General features: G+C 54.6%; 1 protein-coding gene across 1 annotated transcript in view; it reads right to left on the bottom strand.

Moving 5' to 3' along the window:
* POLN (DNA polymerase nu) overlaps positions 1 to 21,838 on the bottom strand; it is a 157,407-nt gene that overhangs the window by 6,035 nt on the left and 129,534 nt on the right. The window contains exons 18-21 of the mRNA XM_027103930.1: positions 15,980 to 16,062; positions 11,228 to 11,359; positions 6,242 to 6,352; positions 3,906 to 3,984 (exon numbers count right to left, since the gene is read on the bottom strand). Of these exons, the coding sequence (XP_026959731.1) occupies positions 3,906 to 3,984; positions 6,242 to 6,352; positions 11,228 to 11,359; positions 15,980 to 16,062 (405 nt within the window). The remainder of the gene's footprint in view (positions 1 to 3,905; positions 3,985 to 6,241; positions 6,353 to 11,227; positions 11,360 to 15,979; positions 16,063 to 21,838) is intronic.

Below are 21,838 nucleotides of genomic sequence, written 5' to 3'. Positions count from 1 at the left end.
GCTGCCGTGAGCAGGCACAGCCCATCCTGCTCGTGGGAGTGAATCCCCAGGGTATGCTGGGTCCAGCCCAGGCCGCAGGCTGCTGGCCGGCAGACGCCGCAGTCCCCGCAAGGAGGGGGCCTGTATTTTACGCGCAGCCTCTGGCCAAGGGCTCTCGGCTCTGTCCTCCGGGCAGCCAGGCCGGGCTGGCAGCATTGCCATTTACTTTCTTGAACTGACTTCTAGGCCTCTGGTGGGGTCTCAGGCTCCCGAGAGTTTTCATACTTTTTGAAATTACATTGTGAAATTCTGAGTTGCTGGCGTGCCAGCAACCTAAGAATAGGTTTGAATTGTTAGTCACTCACACATCTCTCTCACCGCTGACTGCGACATTACCATATCTCCAGTTGGAAATTGGGGCACAGGAAACGCACAGGAGGCGCCCGGGTGGGGCAGGTGAACACAGGTGTCAGACGCGTTGTTTCCCAGGAAGCGAGCTGATGGCTGAGGAACTTCCCGTCCCTTTGTCCTGCGCGGACAGGCCGCACGTAACCATGCTCTTGTGGGGACGCTCCAGGAGCGCCTCGCCTCACCTCCTGCCTGTGGCCTCCTCACCTCACCTCCCTTCCAGGCGCCCTCAGCTCTGAGCACACCCTGAGGACTCATCTGAGAGCACAGGCGCACGGTGGCTGAGCCCCAGGCCTTCCCGCGGCCTGGCCACAGTCCTTGAGAGACACGGCGAGGCCCCACGCCCCTGCCGTTAACGCTGTTGTCCTGACCTGCGCAGGTGACCACAGACGGCCGCTCTGGGGAGCTTGGTCTCAGTGCCCCCGCAGTCCGTCTGTGCTGTCAAGGTCAGGTTTTGTTAACGGCTCTGCATCCTTCCTGCTGGACCAGCGTGGCGTCCTCCTGCCCCCAAAGGCCCAGCCTCCCATCCGTCCACTCCGGCCAGTGGCTGCTGTGGTCCAGGCCATGGTCCAGGGGCTTGCTGGCTGCCCCAGCCTTGCTTCCCACACATCCTCAAGGGCCCAGGTGCTGCAGAGCCCTCTCCACCTGCTGCCCTGTCACCATGGGAAGTCCAGGGCCTACTGCCCCCATGTCCCTCAAGGCCGCTCCTCGCTGCTTGGCTGGTCCTGTCACCTGCCCTGGGCCCCGGGCACCTTCTCTGCCCCTTCCTGAGATGGGGAGAGCAAGAGCCCACATGCCGGGCTAAGCCTGACCACAGATGCCCTCGGGTTGCTGCCAGGTGGGCAGAGGGCAGAGGGCTGCCTGTGTGGTGGGATGACCCTGCTGTCCTGTAACCATGGGCAAAGGAGCAGGGTAAGTGTCCTCTGAGGCTGCCACGCCGTCCAGTGGGGAAGCAGTGGGGCTGCGGTCCTCTGCACGAGCCCAGGGGAGGAGAGTCTGCAGCGTGCCGGGGGGCCTGGTGCTGGTCTAGTTCTGGTGATTTGGGCCGTGTTGCACCATGCTCTCGGGTTCCCTTCTCTACATGCAGGTGTTGGAATCGACAGCCTCCAAAGCTTCTTTCCAGCCCCAACGTGGTCTGAAACCTGGAAGGGCCTGTCATGGGGGTCTCACGTCGGAAGAGAGGAGGCCGCCCCCCCGCCCCCCGACAGCTCAGCACGAGGCCAAGTGAGCTCTCGACCAACGGCAGCGCTTGGGGTCACAAGCCCCCTGGCCTTCCTTCCCCAGCCCGTGGGCAGTGAGTGGAGGCCGTCCTGTGGTTCCAGCCTGCGGGGCACTTTGGGGCGACTGGACCAGGTGCCAGGAGCCCCAGGGACGCGTTCCAGTCACGTTGCTTCAGGCAGATACCAGCTCATGCGTGGCCCGCATCTGCCCCCCCACCACCCCGACCACCGACATCGTCCTAGACCTTTCCTGCCACTCCAGGGAGAACAACTCAAGTTCACACGCACAGTGTGGACGGCCGTGTTCCACACTGGCCTGCTTCGGTTTCTGAAATGACACGAAGCGGTTAACGTGTTCTGTTATGAAACGCGTTTCCTGAAGACAACACAGCGCTGGCAAAAGGGATGGCCACCGGGTTTCTGAATTCCTGGATGAGGACTGTCACCAGGAAGCCCCAGGCCCTTGTATGCCACTTCCCTTATCCATCCCACAGAAACTGGAGATGGGCCAGACCTCCTAGACGTGAGATATCGCGGACGCGGAACAACCGGCGCTAGCACAGCCCCCACACACCCTTGCGCGTTTTACCCTCAGAAAAGGCACAAGTGAACAGGATGCAGGAGTCGAGCAGAAAGCCACGAGGAGCCCTGGATGGAAGAGGCGTCTGGCCTCGGCGTGTGGGTGCTGGGGACGGCCGGCAGGAGAGACCTGGCGACAGGAGAGCATCTCCCACTCAGCTCCTGCCCCCTCACCTCCCGCAGCTGCTGCAGGAACCGGAGACAGCAGCCCAGACCCTGGCGCAGCTACCGCAGGGCACCTGGGGTAGCACTTATATCCTGCCGGGTCTCAGGCTTCTCACCCTCTGTCCTTCCTCCCAGCCCTGGGGTGACAGCCGGGGTGTGGCTGCTCCTTCCCAGGGGTGTAAGGTGAACCATGGACCAGAGGAAGTGCCCCGGGGCAGGGGCTGTGAAGGCGGAGGCCAACAGCGGTGGAGCCTGGGAAGGTCTTCTCCCGTCTCCTGTACTAGGACACGACCCTGCAGGCCAGGGCCTTTGCCCCAGACACACTTCTCTACAAAGTTGCTGAAATTGACAAAAGAACGTAGGCTAGAACATCAAAACGAACAGGAGGAAACATCTAAAGAAGTAAAGGCGGAAGCTTGTTAAGCAAAGATGAAAGATCTCAGGCAAGGAAAAATCCCATGCCTTGAGGATATAGAATAGTATCAGAAGCCTAGAGAAAACCGTAAGCTCACATGGAAAAGGGTGGCCACAGGCCACAGGCCCCGTGTCCCAGAGGTGGCGGGAGGAGGGGCCAGCTGTCCTCTGTGCTGGTGACGCCCCGGAGCGCAGCGGAGCGAGCAGACACCCCTCAGGGTGGGGCCCGTGAGACCACTTAACGCTTCATAAATTTTCATCACCTAACCCGCCATGAGCTTCCTCCCCAGGTGCAGACAGGCTGACGCCCGGGAAGGGCTCCTGAGCAGGCGGGCCCACGCTGGCCCACACGTGGAGCCTGGGAGGGCCCGCAGGGGTGGCAAACAGACATAGAGACCAAAGAGGGAGGGAGGCAGACCTCCTGGGGTCGGACATACTCACTCCTCTGGGGAGCCCAGGTGGGCTGCCAGGAGGGGATCCTGGGATTCGGGAGGAGAACCCACCCCCTCCCACCTGCACCCAGGCCAGGACCTTGGGCGGCCCGAGGGGTGGTTCTGGGCCAGCAGAGCCTGGGACGAGCACACCTGGTCACCCGGACACCCGGACACTCCCTCTGCTCGGGGTGTGTGCCCAGGAGAGCAACCGAGGCAACCGACGTGGAGCCTGGCGAGAGCCTTCGGGGAGGGGATGGCAGCAGAAGCCGGGCCTCTGGCTCACTTATCAGGGGCTGGGAGCGGACGCAGTGTGGAGCCCCGTGTCCTGTCTGAGGGGCCGCGGGGCCCACCCAACTCTGAGGCGGGCAGCTGCGTGTGTACCCCTGGGGCCGTGCCCAAAGGGGTTCGGGCTCACCGAGGGGAGACACATTTCTGCACCAGGCAACCTGGGGAGACTCAGCCCCAGCTGGGAACAAAGCGTTCTCCTGGGAGTGCTGGGAGCACCTTGGCTGAAGCGGGTCCCTCCGTGGGGGTCAGCGAGCTTGTCTGGTCCAAGCCCCGGAGGGAAGTGGCCACTGTGGCTTCGTGTCCTGGAGGCGTCTGCCCGCGGGCTAGGCGCAGAGCAGCAGGCCGCCCACCCGAGCCCTGCAGAGGGCAGGTCCACGCCCTGGGCTGGGCCTGGGCTGGCTGGCGCTCACTCACTGACCTGGCCGTCAGGATGGGGGACGTGGCCACTGCTGTGAAGAGGTGGATCATGGCCATCTTGCAGAGGTCCGCGGCCGAGCCTGTGAGGCACAAAGGGCGCTGGTTCAGGAACAGTGTGAGGCCCGGGGCCCCGCAGCCCTGCCCACCCAGGAGGGCTGTCTGAATTTTCTACACTGCCTAACGCATGACCCCACACCCAGCAGGTGAGAGCCACAAGGATCTACCATCTCTCAGTCCTTGCACGTGTGGCTGTGCCTTTGCTCAGGGTCTCGCAGGCTGAGGTCGGTGTGGACCTGGCTGTGTCCTCATCTGGGGCTCCCCTGAGGAAGGCCCACTTTCAGATGACCTCAGGTTGCCAGCAAAATTCATTTCCTTGCAGTCACGTGACTGGGCTTCCCGTTTCCTGGCGGCTGTGACCCTCAGGTCTGTGCCACGGGCCTCTCCCCAGCCTCTCCCCTCTCCTCCACGGCCAGAATCTCTGACTCTGACCCCTAAACATTCTTTCAAGGGCCCACCTGATCAGCCCAGGCCCACCTGGGATGTCCCCTTCTGATACGCTCAAGTCAGCTGACTGGGGACCCTACACCTGCCGTATAACACGACCTGCCCCTGGGAGCAGTGTCTCAGCATGCTCACAGGTTCTGACCACACCTGGGCTGTGCCCGCTGCACCAGCCGACAGGATGACGGAGCCCGGACAGCGGCCATGGGCTCAGCCCCTGCTCCCTCAGCCCTCCCGCTGTGCAGCCCTTGCACCTGGCAGAACCTCAGCCTCCCAGTGTGTGGAGTGGGGCTATGATACGGGCTTCTAGGACTTGGGTGGGATCAATCACATGGTCAGTCAGGCACTCTGGAGGTGCTGGCCAGCGTAGGGGACACGCTTGTTCCAGCGCCAGGCAAACAGTGGGTGTCTCAACAACCGGTTCAGATCACGGGAAACAGACTGAAGTTCAGGTTTCCATTCCTGGCTTTAAGCTGCTCTAGCTGTTCAAGGCTCCTGAGGTTCACGAAGAAATAAAAGGCCCCAGTCAGTGGGCCGCCTCCCTCCACTGCAGGGCCACGCTTCCCGCGAGCGCAGCAGGAATGCTGGACGTGCAAGTCTGGTCTCTGAGACTGACCTGCCGGCCGCGAGGGGTCTCAGCGCCACGGGGACCCTCTGCCGGGGCTGGGATGTCGGGAGGCTTTGCTACTTTAGGAGGAGGAGCAGAGCCAAGAGAGAGGAGGTGAGGGGGCGGGGGGAGCAGAGCGCGGGGGGGGGGGATGCGGGAGCAGGCCTGCCGGGCCCTGTGTCTGCCCAGGTGGAGGGACAGCTCCCTGGTGGGCACCGGCTCAGCTCAGCACGGGCAACGGCAGGTCACTTGTCCCGTGCTGTCCTGTGCTGGGAGATCACCTCTCCGGGGGAGCTCAAAGCATGGCCAGGCCTCCTGGTCAGCTTCCCATGTGGAGAGGTCTATGTGCAGTTTTTTCTCCAAACCAGCTTCAAGGCCGCCAGGGACACAGGCGGGTGGTCATGAGCCAACCACGGCCTCGCGTGAGGGAGCCGGCCTGAGACGCAGGGACCTCTCAGGGTTGGAGGCTGTCGCTGTGCTCTGCTCTTGTCTGGGTGGTCACAGCAGGGCAGGACCCGAGAAGACGCTACACTGAGCCCAGAGCCGGTCCCAGCCGTCCTCCCGCAGCTGCCACCCCCTCTCCTGCTCGCCAAGGCTGAGCTTAGCCGGGCAGCGCTGCCGCACCGGCCTCTGTGCAGCACTCGCTGGGGACCTGACCTTCCTGCTCCACCATCCACACCTCGCACTCCGCGTCTGCTGGGCCCGGGCCACCCTCCTGCTGCAGAAACCCCTCGGGGGCTGGGGTCCTACCTCCAGTCTTCGTCTCTGGGCCCAGGGACCTTGGTTCTCCATCCGTGACCACTCGGGTCACAGGTGGGGACGTTGCCCGACCCCCAGGCCCCCAAGGCCTCATCAGGACGGCGCCTAGTGCCGCCTCACACCTGCCCTCCACGCAGAGACTGTGGCTTTGGCCATTCTAAGGAAGACTGACGGATCCGTGGCGGGTGCACTAGGGTTCGGATACCTGCCAAGGATGAGGGCTGTGGCGGAGAGACCAGGCCGAGGGTCAAGGGACTGAGCTCCAGGTCTGGCCCTGGCGCCGGCCGGATGACCTCCTGGAGCCTGTCTCCCGTCTGGCCTCGTGGGGTGCGTCGCAGTCAGGAAGGGGACCAGGTGCTGAGCACCTGCCCTGCGGCTCCCAGCAGTAACCGCCAGGAGGACGAGAGCAGGATACACCCTGGCACTCATCTCCTGGGGCTGGAAACCAAGAAGCAGAGGGGCTCTGGCACCTTGCACCACGAAGTTCACGGCCTGCCGCTCTGCTTGAGCCCGGAGCTGCGGGTCGCGCGCACAGATCCTCGGCAGCGGCCTCCTCCTGCCCATGATGGACACCACACAGCCTGCGTCACACGGAGGAAGAGCAAGATGAGAGCAGCAGTGAGCGGGCGGCGCGGCGCCCTGCTGGACCCTCCTCTTGTGGGCACAGCTGCTCTCAGACTAGGTCCCGGGGCCCCGCGGGAACCCTCCCTGCTGCAGCCGGAGCAGCAGTGTCGGAGCTCCGCCCTGAGGCCTCTGGGTCTGTCTCTAGGGCAGGTGGGCTCTGTGGTGGGAAAGCAAGGACAGCAGCAGAGTGGCCTTTGCTTGCCCGGTGGCATGTTTTGCACACTTTCTAACTTCTAGCCGTGCTTAGATCTGATGTAGGACAGGAAGGGCGGTTTTTACACTCTAAAGGTGAAAAGCCACTTGTGGTTCTTGGGGACAGAAGTAATTCTGGACAGTGTGGCAGCTGGAGTTGGGGAGAAAAGCATTAATCCTTAGTTCACTCAAGGAGGGGTTGATGGTCTGCGTCAGAGACCACATCCCTACACATGAGGGCACATCCAAGCTTTGTGGGGCCCAAAGCTTCCATAATTTGGGGTCCTCTTTAAGAGAATGAATGCAGAGGTGCTGCAATGGTTATGTTCCTGACCAGTGAGAACTTTGGTTTTACTAGGTGTTGGTAAGAACTAAATCCCCAACTTACACGTTATGTGTCTGAGGATTGGAAGAATTTCTCACATACACAATAATTATAAAAATGACAGTGTGTTAAGCACCTGCTCCAATGCCAGGCAACGTATAATTAAAGTCCCCTCACTGTGACAGGCAGCGAGAACAGGGAGAGCCATGCTTCTGACGGGCGCATTCCAGTCTGTCTCTGTGCGTATCTGGTGATTTTTCCTTTTTTTAAAAATTTATTTATTTATTTTTGGCTGCGTTGGGTCTTCGTTGCTGCGTGCCGGCTCACTCTAGTTGTGGCGAGCGGGAGCTACTCTTCATTGCGGTGCCCAAGCTTCTCATCGTGGTGGCTTTTCTTGTCGCGGAGCACGGGCTCTAGGTGCGTGGGCTTCAGTAGTTGTGGCACACGGGCTTAGTTGCTCCGCGGCATGTGGGATCTTCCCGGACTAGGGCTTGAACCCATGTCCCCTGCATTGGCAGGTGGATTCTTAACCACTGCGCCACCAGGGAAGCCCTGTCTAGTGATTTCTGACTGGATGCTGGGTATTGTGCGTTTTATGTTGTTCAGTGATGGGGTTTGGTGTTTTCCTTTTTTTTTTTTTTTTTATTTAATTAATTTATTTATTTTTGGCTGCGTTGGGTCTTCGTTTCTGCGCGAGGGCTCCCTCTAGTCACGGTGCGCGGGCCTCTTACTATCGCGGCCTCTCTTGTTGCGGAGCACAGGCTCCAGATGCGCAGGCTCAGTAGTTGTGGCTCACGGGCCCAGCTGCTCCACGGCACGTGGGATCTTCCCAGACCAGGGCTCGAACTCGTGCCCCCTGCGTTGGCAGGCAGATTCTCAACCACTGCGCCACCAGGGAAGCCCCTGGTGTTTTCCTTTCAAGAGTGTTAGGCAGGCCTGAGGTACCAGCAGATCGCCTGATCCTTTTGAGGCCCACTTTTAAGCTTTGTTAGGGTGGGTTTAGAGCAGCTTTAATCTAGGGCTAGCTTAGACCTACTGCTAAAGTGTTACCCTTCCGGGTGAATGTCTCAGATATCCACTGAGCACCCTCCATTCCAATGGTCAGAACCCAAACATCTCCTGGCCCTGTGTGAACTCTGAGGTTGTTCAGCCTTCTGCTCCCCAGAAATGATTCTGCTTAGTCCTGTGGCGTTTCACTCTCTGCACACGTATCTCAGTATTAAGGACAGACGGGGGACTCCTCTGAAGGTTCATGGAGACTTTTTCTCTATAACTTCCTCCTCTCTGATAGTCTACCTTGCAAGATCCGGTTGCCTTTGCCTCCCAGACCCAATCCTTGTCTCCTCAACTCAGCGAGGCCACTGTAATCTGCTTGGGCTCCCCTCCTGCACTATGGTCTGTGGCCCTAGACACAGGGTGTCAGAGGGCTCCCCTCCTTTGCTTCTGTTCTATCAGAGACCAGAGTAATACACTGCCTATGATCCAGTGTCTGGAACAGTTGCTTCATACATTTTGCCCAGTTTTCTAGTTGTTTATGGTGGGAGGAAAGTCTGAACTTCTTTGCGGCCCAAAGCAGAAGCCCCTGGTCCCATACATTTCAAATCTTGTTTCCAAGGCTTGCGGTCCTGGCGATTATAGTTCCTGTTCACACTGCGGATGACCTCTGGCCCTGCACCTTCCTGTTACTGCACTCGGGAAGTGGGAGGGCATGGAAGGAATGCTCCCGGAAGCCATCCCTGTGCCAGGACGGCTAGCACCCCTCAACCGTGCATGGAAAGAGCAACAAACCTCAGGAATACCCACACTGAGATCCGAACTAAATGAGGCACCAAGTTGACTTCCCCTTAAGCCGGATTCAAAATATAGCTGTGGCCACGGCAATGCCACATACCATGGAAAGGAGTACGGTGGAGGAGGGTGGAGGGGAAGAGACAGCGTCTTAGTCAATCGCAGTTAAAGTACCCTGCTTTTGCCAATTTTACAAAAGATGTGACCACGTGAACACACTGCAGGGCCTCTCCAGGGGCCTGGGAGGAGGGGCCCACACAAGGAGGACCCTGAACTTACAGCTTCATCAGCATCATGGTCAACCTGCCTGGCTCACCTGTCCACCCCCGGGCAGGTCAGTGAGCCTGCAGGGAGTGCGCAGGCTCACACCACCTCCTTCCCTCCTCGCCCTGCTGTCTACCTCTCACCAGTGGTCCCCCTCCATCCCACCTCCCAGGACTTCCTGAGCTAACAGCTGTTGTCACTGCTCCCAGGTGCTGGCTCTGATCAGCTCCCCTCCCGACCTCTTTTCCACACTCTTGCTGGAACAATCTGCGAAAAATGAAACCCAGGCTCTTTTCGTGACCCGTGTGGTGCTGTGCAGAGTCTGGGCGCACACCTGCCTCTTCCTGGCCCCGCCCCTCCCTGCCGGCTCTCCCTGGCCTCTCACCTGGTCTTGCTCAGGTGTCACCTCTTTTTGTGTCACTGTGGCTGACCGTCCCCAGGGCTGCCCTCTGCTGCTCTCTGCCCAGTGCCCCGGGATTCTTCCACACCCAGGATCCCATCTTTCTGACACCGTCTGGATGTACTTGCTCACTGTGGGTTACGTTTCCCTGGATTGTGTCTCCAGGAGAGCCAGGAGGTCCTATCCCTGGTGCCAACACAGTGCCTGACACGGGTAGGCACCCAACAAATGTCTGTAGCATAATTTAATGACAGCTGAGCGTCTGCCCAGAAATGTAATTGCTGCGTCAAAGGACATGCGTGCTTCACGCTGGCAAGCGTAAAGCTCCACGGCCCTTCGAGAAAGTTCAGTGCAGGGCAGGGATGCAGAGCCGTGCAGCAGAGAGGCACTGGCTGGGCCAAGCTGCCTGGTGGGTGGGTCCCGGCCTGGCGCTGCCTGTTTTGTTAGCTGTGTAAACTCAGGAAGCTACTTGACCTCTCGGGGCTCATTTCCTCCACCTGTAAAGCAGGGTCACGATGTGACCCAAGCTTTTGAGTTGTAGTGAGGATGACGTAGCCAGTTGTGGGCAGCCGTGGACACCACGCCTGGCCGCGCTGTGCGGCACGAGGGCCTGCGTGTGGCTGTCCCCCCTCCTGCAGTGACCCTGGCTCCGTGCACTCAGCAGCGCTGGGTTCTATCACTGTTTTCACATTTCATAATTGATAGTATTTTAGTTTTCCCAAGCGTGGGGCCCCAGCGAGGAGGCTGTAGGCATCGACCCGGGCTGTGCAGCCTCCGTACGGCTCACCCCCAGGCCCAGGAGCCGAGGCCTGTGAGATGCTCACTGGGGGATAGAAACGGTTTCCCAGCTTTCTCGAGCCCCCAGGAGGCTGCAGGAGCTGAGCGCTGACCCCGCACAGGCTGCTGTCAGGATGTGCGGCCAGGCCCAGGGGAGCCTGTGGGGCCGCCCTGCACTCACGGGCTCCCGAGAGAAAGGTCATCAGTGAGCCCCCGGGAGGATCCCGGGCCCTGCGGGATGCGCCAATCCTCCGTGATCCCAAGTGTGCTGACTCTCCGCTTGCTCTGTGGCGACCACTGCTCTCTGTTTTGCGTCTGTTTCATGAGCTTCTGCTCCTACGTTGATTTCCTTCCTTCTTGTTTCTTTAATCTACTCTCCTGCTTGTTCCCAAATGTCTTGTGTTGAATACAGTCATTTATGTTCAGAAATTTTTCTTTCTTTTAAAGCACTCTTTTAAAGAATTCCTTCATCTCTAAGTGAAGGTCCGCTTGGCCATGTCTTACGGTTTTTCACTGAGATACTTATACTGTCATTTATTGCTAAAATGCTTGTCATTGGCTTGGGACTTCTTTTTAAAATCTTAAATCATTTAGGAGTGCAATGATTTTTCCAAATAGGCAGATGGATGGATGGCCACACATATTGATATAAACTACCTTTTTATTCCACTGTGGTCACAGAACATGCTCTATTTGATATTCTTTGAAATCTGTGACCAAACTGTGGCGAAATGTTGTGGATATACCACATGCTTTTCCTAAGAACACAGTTCTCCATTTTTAGGTGCAGGACATCTCTCTCTGTGTATCTATCCATCTATCATTTCTAACTCAAGCTTAGTATTGTTGCCTCAAGAAGAGCCTGGCTCTGGACCCTCCTTACGTGGAGTCTTTTGGTCCCATTTATCCAGCAGGGGCTGGATGCTCACCCAGTCCCCACCCACCCAGCCCCCAACAACCCACCACCCTCCCATCTGTTCACCCACCCACCGGATAAGCAGGGTCTGCGAGACCACCTGGCTACTGCAGGGAAGGCGTGGGAGAGGGAGGGGGACCTGCCGACGGCTTTGGCAGCAGCTGGCTGACCTGTCTGGTGACACCGGGCAATGGTAGCTTGGGTGAAGTCCTTGATTTTCTTGTACTTCTGCAAAAAACTCTCCAAAAACTGGGCAGCTTCCTGAACGGGAACTCCAAGGCCAGCAGCAAGTCGCTCCTTCCCTGTGTGAGTAGAAGCGTGATCAGAGGCCAGCCTCTCGCCCAGCGGGTTCCCAGGACACGAGCTACCAGGCAGTGACCACCACGCGTGGAAGTGAGCCCACAGAAGGGATCTTGGAAGACTCGCTGTGTCAAGGCCCAACTGGCACCACTGGTCTCTTCTGATTGGTCAGGATGGTGTTGGCTTTGGCTTTACAGACCAAGTGTTCGGTGCCAGCCAGTCTGGACGGGAGCCTGTTAAACATTTATTTATTCAACAATGTTGACTGAGGGCCTGGCAGGTGCTGCAGGTGAAGCCCTGGTGAAGGAGCTGTAGTCCCTGCTTGCAGCCTGTCCAGAAGGGAGCCTGTTTCCAGAACTGGGGGAGGCTGGAGAGGGCCGGCAAATAAAAGAGGAAGGGAAGTTTCCAGTGCCAAAATACAAGGAGCTCCCACCCTTGGAATGTTTTTTTGAGACAAAAACTTTTGGTCCAGACCAATATTTGGTCCCTAGAGGACGCAGGCGTTCTGGAGAAGCTTCTTATAGCAAGATCTCTGGTCAGGATGACACCTGAGTTCCAGGACGACACCCCAGTTCCAGGATGGCACCCCTAGTTCCAGGATGAAACCCAAGTTCCAGGATGACAGCCCGAGTTCCAGGACGACACGCGAGTGGCAATCGACTCCAGATCCCAGGAAGCCACTTGTTCGCTTTCTATCAGTGCAGATTTTCTTTTCATTATTTTTTGTGGTAAAATATATATAACACAAAGTATGCCATACTGTAAATTAATTTCGTGTTCCAGAATTTCGTATGAATGGTGTCATAAATTGTTCACTATAAATACTCCTTTGTGTCTGGCTGTCTTCTTTCATTGGCCATAATGTTTTGAGTTCATCCACGTTGACAGCTGTATCAAGAGTCTATCAGGAGTCTGTTGCTTTTTTCAACATTGAAGCGTAGTTGATTGGTAACATTGCGTTCGTTTCAGGTGTACAGCAAAGGGACTCAGTTACACACATCTCTCTTCTTGAGCATGGACCGGGTTACCCTCTTTCTTCATACGTTTTGTATTCTGGCTATTGTATTATAAATGATATGTTGTAGACACTCTAGATTCTGTTATGTTTCTCTCAGCAGTGCTGACTTAGAAAAAAAAAACAAAACACTTCAAACTTTGTCCCCCTGCAGCCAGCAGCAGCTGAAAGCGCGCATCAGTCCTTTCAGCAGTAGCTGGGCTGTTTGAAGTCTGCCCTTTTCACACACAGTCAGGGGTCAGCCAGAGATCTGAGCAGAGCTCAAGCCCAGAATTCGGGGTTCTCCTTTGACTCTACTCTTTCTGAGATTTCTCCCTTCACTTTCCAGATTCACTGGCTGCCCTGACCTCTTTCCTCTGCCTTTTATTTTCCCCAATTAATTAATTAATTTTTATTTTTGGCTACTTTCAGTCTTCGTTGCTGCGCGCAGGCTTTCTCTAGTTGTGGCGAGTGGGGGGCTACTCTTTATTGTGGTGCGTGGGCTTCTCATTGCACTGGCTTCTCTTGTTGTACAGCATGGGCTCTAGGTGCATGGGCTTCAGTAGTTGTGGCATGTGGGCTCAGTAGTTGTGTCGCACAGGCTTAGTTGCTCCGTGGTATGTGGGATCTTCCTGGACCAGGGCTTGAACCCATGTCCCCTGCATTGTCAGGTGGATTCTTAACCACTGTGCCACCAAGGAAGCCCCTGTCCTCTGCTTCTGGAAGCCAGTAAGACCCTGGATTTCTGTCGGGGAGTTTCAGCCACACACAACACGGACAGAGGCTTGCCTTCAGGTGAAGAGCTACAAAACGGCAAACTCACCCTGTGCTATTCCTTCCTTCCAAGTGTTAACCCACCTCCAATTTCTGTCTGCTTTTGGTCACTTTTCAGTACCTTTAGGTAGTTGTTTATTATACTTCAGCATACTTTCTAGTTGATATCTGTGGGAGGGTGGTCTGATCAGAGTGCCGTGGCCACTGCCGGAAGTCACATTTCTCCTTCTGTGTCTACGGCTGAGAAGGAATTCCTTTCCCTTCCTCTGTTGAGTTGTTGGGATATCCCAAGGTCTCTGTACAGGAAGAAAGCCTGCTTCCGAGAGAAGCCGGTGATGTGGCAACTCTGAGAGAAGCAGAGATGGGCTGAGCCGGAGACTGAGGGCCTGGTCACTTCTCCAGGCCCCGGTCCTTATTCCCCATGCCCTTGCCGGGGGGGTCTGTCACACTCTAAGGCCACCGTGCCCCTGCCCCCCAAGTAGGACAATGTTTGGCTCTGTGAGGGCTTCTGTTCCGTGCTTCGTGTTCATGGGTCCCCACTTCCGACACAACTTCCCTTCACACTTTGATTCAGCTGATCAGGTTCCTGCTGTTTCAGTTGTGAAAATGCAGGCCTGTCTCCGTAGGTGCATCCCTGGGAGCATGGATCCCCTTGGCGGGAGCACGAGGTACCCCACCTCATAGGTCCCACGTGAACATACAGTTTGGCTTTCCCCACAGAGGGCTAATTGCCTCCCGTGTTGGGGGGGGGTGCAATTCTAAGTTTAGGAAGGAAACCTTCACTCCCTTTCCTCCACGTGCTCTTTGCCCCATGCTGAACTAGAACAGCTTCTCACTCTTGTTTACAGCGCCAGGGCCTCGTGAGAGCCTGGCACTCGTGGGCCTCCAGGGATGCTGGCACAGGCCTGACCGGCTCCTGCACATCCTTTAAAACTCAGCCCGGCCTGGCGAGGGGCCTCCCCTGGGCTCAGCAGTCATGCTGGATGTCGCCGATCACTCAGTGCCGTCCCCGCAGGCCTGCTCGTGTGTCTCGTCGGACAAGCGTCGGCCCCTTGGAGCAGGAGGCCCGAAGCCCGGCACTCGGTGCGCACCGGTGACGGGACGTGGAGCGAGCTTAAGATGCGCAGCGAGGAGAACCAAGGGCCACGCTGACTCTAAGAGCAGCAGGAGCTCAGGGCAGGGCAGGGGGAGCAGGGCTTCTGCTGCCAGCGGGCCTGGGGGGGGCACAGCGCTGGGCAGGCGGCTGCGCCCAGTGGGCTGAGGGCAGCGGTGAGCCCAGGGCCTGTGCTCCGGGCCGAGGCCTGCAGGCGGGCAGGCACTCCCATTTCGGGGGGACAGGTCTCTGGTGGCAGAGGCCTGGCGGCTCCCAAGCCCTGGGGAGAGGGGCTGAGGCAGGCGTGGGGATCAGGCTGCCCGCGGGCTGGGGGTACGTCCTCTCGCTTGTCCTGGTCCTGCTCTCCCTCTACAGCCTTTTGTCACCCTCACAACGACCATGACCCCGAAGCCAGGCCGGGGCCACGTGCCCCCAGCACCCAGAGCAGCCGCTTCCAGACCCTGCGTGTTTAGATGAGATCGCAGCATTGCACCCACAGGAGCCAGGCGGTTGGAGGCTTCTCTGCTGAGTTTCCAAAGGGCCCCAGAGCCCAGGACGCCCGGCCCTTCAGGAGACGAAGGCCCCACTTCACGCTCGAGGCAGACGCAGCCCGACAGGTGCACAGAAGCCCGGCTGTCAGGTGGCGACGGGAGCGGCAGACACGAGGCCCGGGGTGGGAACCCTGTCAGCATTAGGGCTCAAAGCAGCGGCTAATGACTCATTGCTTATTCACAAAGTGGAGCTCTTTTCCTCCCCAGAAAATAACAAAGTGAATACTCCAGAAGGTGCCAGACCTACAGGAGCAAAGGCTGACTCTGGGTGCACCGGGCAGCGGGGGCAGCGGGGGAGGCCCGCCGGCCAGAGACTGGAGCCGAAGCGCCCCTGCCCGAGTCCTGGCTGAGACCACAGCCCTGGCAGGTTTGAAGCGGGTTCCAGACTCATCATAAGCAGGTCGGTCACTCACGGTCCGGGAAGAGGCGCTTTGGAAGCAGGTCACACGGCACCGCAGCCACACTGGAGAAGCCCGAGGTGGCTCCTACCTGCAGCTGACTACACGTTTGCCCAGGGTTTTGCGCTGGCAGCTCTTCCCTGAACGGACACAGGGTTCCTATGGCAGGGAGGGACCCTATTCTCCGTGTCTTTACACAAGCCCTGCTCCTCAAAATGGAACTGATCCAGGAGGGGCCTACGCAGGCCTGGCCGCCAGGCCACAGCCTCTCCTGACCCCCTCCCTCAACTCCCGAGGGGCGTCAGGCCCACTGATGCAGCAAGCCCGAGAGGGAGAAAGAATTTAAAAAGCCCAGAGAGCCCACGGTCAGGAAGGGAGAGGAGAGGGTGGGAGAGGGGAGGGGAGCAGGTTGCTCTGCCTCGGGTCCTGGGTCTGGAAAAGGGGAGGGGAATAGGGTGATGACAAGGGCTCCTGGAGCATCTCAAAGCACAGGTGTGGCCCCCAGCAGGTGGTGTGATGTGGGGTAGGGGGAGGCTTTGGTCGGCCCTCACTTCTGCACGTCTACTCTCCGTGCAAAGGTTGCTGGGAGCCCTGAGGGTTAAGGGCGTGAGTGGTCTGACTGGTGTCTGGTGCATCACAAATACCACCAACATGTGTGTAAACAGCGGCACACATGGATGCACAGAATGAGTTCCATGGGCTGAGAGTGACTTCTGTAAGTCACGGCCACATTGCAATGCAGGTGCACAACTAGAGCCGCCTCCGTCTGGCCTATAGGTGACACCAAGGCCTCAGGCCCACCCACAGCCTACCTGCTCCATAGACCACCGAGTACACCACCTTCTTGGTCTGCTCCCTGTCTGCGTGCGTCACGCGCTCTGGGGAAATGTCCCTCCTGCATGGAAAGATGGCACGTTGTCAGGCACGCTGGCACCTGTCTGAGGAGGTCCTCAAGGGTCCAAACCACACACATCCCCTCACACCCCAAGAACCACTTCAAGGTCAGGCCTGTAGTACGGTAGGGAAGACAGTCAGCATCTAAAGCGTCCGTGCCAGCCTGGCCCCTCCGAACAGATGCCAGCCAGGTTCTGGGGTATCCACACCCCAAACCCAAAAAGTGGCTCCACGACCGGAGTGCCAGGCAGACAGGAGGAGGCCTGGGGCCTGGGGCCTGCCTGTGGGTGCTGCAGTAGGGGCTGCTTCTGGGCCTCCTGCAGGATTGGATGAGCAGCCTGTGCCTTGCCTCCTACAGAAGGAAGGGCCCTGTCCTGGCGTTCAGACAGAATAAGAACCAACTCCACACCCGGCAGCGTGCAATCGTGCCGCTCTCCAAAGATTAAAGCTGAGCCTGAGAAGCGCAGGGGCCAGTGGGCGCCCAGGGCCCCTCCTCCTTGCTAGGCCGTCCTCGCCTAGCCGTGCGCACACCCCAAGTCTCCCTGATGGAGTGAGCACGTCAGATCAGCAGAGACAGAGGGAGAGAAAAGGAAGAAAAAGGAGCCTGTCCAACCTCTGTGGGTAGCCCTGCGCTGGGCCCTCCTGCAGGGCTGGCCTCCACTCGTGGCCACGGGGTAAAGCTTAGGATCTGTGCAGGGATTTGGGGTGTATGGGCTGCCCCGGGCCTGCACGTGGCTTCTAGATTTCCCGGTATGCACGGGGCTTTGAATGCCCTATTTCCCAAAGACCCTCTCTCCCCAGCTTTTCCTCCCAAGCTTTCAGGCTCTGTTATTTGCCTCGACTGAGGTCTTTTGTGGTTGACCTTAGGATGTTTTCCAGCAACGCGGCCACTTTTCTGACTGGAGACAGTTCCGAGATGGGGAAACAATGCCTGTGTCAGCCCCCAGACGAGTTAGAACAGACAAACACTATTCTTTGCGAATAAGGTCTGTGCCTGGAAGCAGGGACAGGGTCCCACTCTGGGCAGGAGGCTGCTGAGTCGTGGGAGGGGTGTGGGCCGAAGGAAAACACCACAGAGCCCTCCTAACTGTTTTCAGCTGCTTTTTTCTTGAGTCAGAACTTGCTTGGTTGCTGTAAACTGCGGACTGGTTTTCAGCGTTCCGCCAAGTTGGTTCTAACAGTTTTTGCCTGATTTGTGGATGCTTCTGTTGGTGGACAGGCCCTCAGAGCTGCCTGCTTCACCATTTTCATTGATGTCCTAGAGTGCATTCATTTTACCACCTGATTTTAAAGTACTGATGCATTTCTTTTTGTCCTTTTCCTTCTGTGTTAAGCTATTTTGCCCACGTTTTAAAATCCCACCCTTGAACTTGGTATTGTCAACAGCTGTATTTAGATAAGAAGCAAAACACCAAAATGCACCCAAGCCCAGAACAAATGTGTGTCAACCCCTATGTCACCAGCCACCCTTGGTCCTCACTGAACTCCCTTTATTTTGGAAATCCCACAGGCGCTCCAAACCTGCTCAGGAAAGACATTGCTGAAAAGCTTACCTAAGACTAGCTTCCCCATTACCTGCTCAGGGCCACCTGCGGTGACGGCAGATGAGGGCTTGGCCCAAACAAATGGGTCTGGCGACACTGCAGGGAGGGGACAAGGGAGGCATTTTGGAACAGGTGCCCCTCAACCAAACCACACTAGGGACCCCCTTAGCTCTATCCGGGGCTGGAAAGTTGTCTGAGGGAGCAGCATTGACTCTCCTGGGACTTGCTTCTTCCCAGAACCAAAGTGTGACAGAATGAATAGATGCTAGGGACATATATCGGACATCATGTTCCAATAACAGAGAACATGCTTTCTCCTTGAGCACATGGGGCACACGCACAATAACACATCATGCACCAGGGCACACAAAAAACCTCAAAAGGCCGCACATAGTAGGAATATTAAAATAACACTCTGATGACAGTATAAGAAAACTAGAAATCAAAGACAAAAACAAAATTCCCAAAGCCCATCTAGCTAGAAGTAAATCAGAAAACACTTCTATCAGTCAACTTTTGATTGAAGAGAAATATAGACAGAAATCACATAGTTTCTAATGAAAACACCCTATGTCAGAACCAATGGATTACATTAAAACAGTGAGGAAATTTCATAACCCTAAATGCCTATGTTAATAAAAATGACAGAATATATAAAGTACATGAATTAAATAAACACAAGGGAAAAAAACAAGAAAATCAAAAGAATACACAAGGAGTGAAATAATAAAGCTAGAAAAAAGATGGGAGCAGAAATTAATGAGGAAAAGAAATTAAGTAGAGAACAGCAAAACAGATCATTAGTAAATAAAAATCCTGGTTCTTACAGAAAATAAATAAACCATTAGCTAGTTTAATCAAAAGGGCAAACACAGATATACAAAATAAGAAACAACGGGGGAAAGTAGCAGCAGATATGTAGGAAGTTAAAAAAAAAAACCTTAAAAATTATTTTGCACAATGCTATGCAAGTACATTTTAAAACCCAGGTGAGACGGACAATTTCTTAAGAAAACACAGTTATAAAAACTGACTCCAGTAGAGATGAAAGTTAAATAGGCCAATGTCTATAGAAGAAATAGAGAAAATTATTAAGGAGCTATCCCACAAAACACCAGGCTCAGATGGTTTCAAAGGGGAATTCTATCAAACCTTTAGAGACCAGAGAGTCCCCATGCTGTGCAAATTGTTACAGAGTGTAGAAAATGAACAAAACCTTCCAAATTAATTTTATTAAGTATAACAGTTATACCAAAACATGATAAAGATAGCATAAAAAAGGAAAATTATAGACTTATACTGCCTATGAATATTGATTTTTTTTCTTTAAAAATCTTAAAATTTATTCAAAATATAAAAGTTATGAATATTGATTGATGTAATAATCTTAAATAGAATATTTGCAAACAGAGTCCAACTCCACATTAAGAAAATAGCACCTCACAGCCAAGCAGAGTTTATACCAGGAAAGCAAGGCTGGTTCAGTGTTAGGAAGTCCATTAATATAATTCACCACATGAATACGACTAAGGAGAAAACGACATGATCATCTACATTGTTGCTGAAAAAAACCCCGTGACAAAATCCAACTCCAATCCAATCCAATCCTACTCCTAGTAAAAACTCTTGAGAAAACAGGAATAGCTGGATACTTCCTTAAACTCACAAAGCAATACACCTCACTCCTAAAGCTAGCTTCTTATCATGGGAAGCTCCACGGCAAGGATGCCCACTACCTCCACTATTTAACATTGTTCTGAAAGTATAGTTGATCCTCAAAGAACACAGGTTTCAACTCTGTGGGTCCACCTATATGTGTATTTTTTTCAATAAATAGATTGAAAATTTTTTTGGAGATTTGCAACAATTTGAAAAAACTCGGAGATGAACTTTGTAGCCTGAATATTGAAAAATATTAAGAAAAGGTTAGGTGTGTCATGAATGCATAAAATACATGTAGATAATAATTTAGTTTATCATTTACTACCATAAAATGGACACAAATCTATTATAAAATATTAAAATTTATCAAAACTTAAGCACACAAACACAGAACGTACACGGTGCCGTTGACAGACAAAGTGAAGCTGCAGTATGAAATCATCCCCGTATGAATGAACTGCAGTGTACCCTGTGCTGCCGTTAACGATTTCCTAGTCTCCTCCTGTTGCTACTGTGCTGAGCTCAAGTGTTTCAAGTGTCCACTTAAAACGCCCCGTGATGCTGGTCATTTCCATGTGGGGAGTTTGTCTCTCCAGTAAATCGGGAATGGCAGTAAGAAGTGATCTCTCATGGTCCTCACACATTTTTCATCATGTTTAGTGCAATATCGTAACCCTTCAGTAACACCGTGGAGCCCATACGAAGTGCCACTAGTGCTCCTGGAAGTGCTCCCAAGAAGCAGAGAAAAGTTGTGACGTTATGAGAAAAAGTTGAATTGCATGATATGTACAGTAGATCGAGGTCTGCAGCTGTGGCTGCTGCCATTTCAAGATAACTGGATTCAGCGTAAGGACCATTGTAAGAAAAGAAAAGGAAATTCGTGAAGTAGTCGCTGCAGCTATGCCAGCAGGCACAAAAACCTTGGACTTTTTGCAAAATACCTCTTTATCTTGTATTGAAAATGCACCTTTTATGTGGGTGCAGGATTGCTATAGACTCTAATATGATTCGAGAAAAAGTGAAGTCGTTACATGACAACTTAAAGCAAAAGGAAGGTGAAGGATCTGAAGCTGGAGAATTTAATGCCAGCAAAGCATGGTTTAATAATTTTAGTAAAAGGATTGGCTTTAAACACGTGAAGATAACAGGAGAAGCAGCTTCTGATAACAGGAGAAGCAGCCAGCAGACGAGGTCCTAGACGCTGCTAAGAAAATCACTGGGGAGAAAGGATATCTGCCTGAACAGGTTTGTAACGCAGATGAAAGTGCCTTATTCTGGAAAAAGGTGCCACAAAGGGCACTCACCGGTAAGGAAGAAGTGAACAGCAGGATTTAAGGCAGGAAGGGAAGGGCTGACTCCTGTTTGGTACCAGTGCAGTCAGGCTTGTGGTCAGGACCGCCCTCCACCTATCAATCTGCTGACCCCCGAGCCTTAAAGGGAGACGATGAACAGCAGCTGTCAGGCTTTTGATTGGACAACAAGGCCTGGACAGTGAGAGCCCTTTTTCTGGATTGGTTCCATCAATGCTTTGTCCCTGAAGTTAGGAAGTATCTTGCCAAGAAGGGACTGCCTTTAAAGTTCTTTTGATACTGGGCAATGCCCTCCTGGCCACCCAGAGCTCCATGGGTGCAGCCCCGAAGGTGTCAAAGTGGCCCGCTTGCCCCCGGACACAACGTCTCTATTTAGCTTCTAGATCAGGGGCCATAAGGACCTCTGAGGCTCATTATACACGGTGCTCTACGGAAAGGATCGTCAATGCTATGGAAGGGAACCCTGACAGAGACAACATCATGACAGCCTGGAAGGGTTACACCATTGAAGATGCCATCATTGTTACAGAAAAGCTGTGAAAGCCATCAAGCCCCAAACAATAAAATCCTGCTGGAGAAAACTGTGACTAGGTGTTGTGTATGACTTCACAGGATTTACGATGGAGTCCGCCAAGGAAATCATGAAAGAAATTGTGAGCTGGGCAAAAAAAGGTAGGGGGTGAAGGGTTTCAACATACGGGTCTTGGAGAAATTCAAGAGCTGACAGACACCACACAAGAGAAGTGAACAGAAGACAACTCCATGAAGATGAGAGCTTCCCCACCGGCGCCAGCCAAAGAGGAGGACATAGAAGAAGCAGCGCCAGGAACAAACTGACGTTAGATGACCTGGCAGAAGGGCTCTGATATTCCAGACTGCTTTCGACTTCTTTCGGGACGTGAACTCCTCTATGAAACTGAAGCAAATGCTGGAAGAAGGATTGGTGCCGTACAGAAACATCTTTAGAGAAATGAAAAAGCAGGAAAGTCAGGCAGAGATTACGACGTATCTCCGTGATGTTACAGCAGGTGTACCTGCCTCTCCTGCCTCCCGCGCCCCGCCCATCACTCAGCGTGAGGACAATGAGGACGGAGACCCTGTGATGATCCACCTCCATGCACTGAACAGTGAATCATTGTCATCCACACGGTTAATCAACGTATCTGTTGTGTGTGTGTGTCTTCGTGCTCATTACATCTCCCCATTATTCTTTTAGTATCTGTAAAGATCATGCTGATGTACTTTTTTTTTTTTTTTGGCC

Source organism: Aethalodelphis obliquidens, unplaced genomic scaffold (assembly GCF_003676395.1).
Source record: "Aethalodelphis obliquidens isolate GAN/ISIS:26980383/991018 unplaced genomic scaffold, ASM367639v1 scaffold6, whole genome shotgun sequence".
Lineage (NCBI taxonomy): Eukaryota > Metazoa > Chordata > Mammalia > Artiodactyla > Delphinidae > Aethalodelphis > Aethalodelphis obliquidens.
The sequence above is the reverse complement of the archived record's forward strand: the minus strand, read 5'-3'. Positions and strand labels throughout refer to the sequence as shown.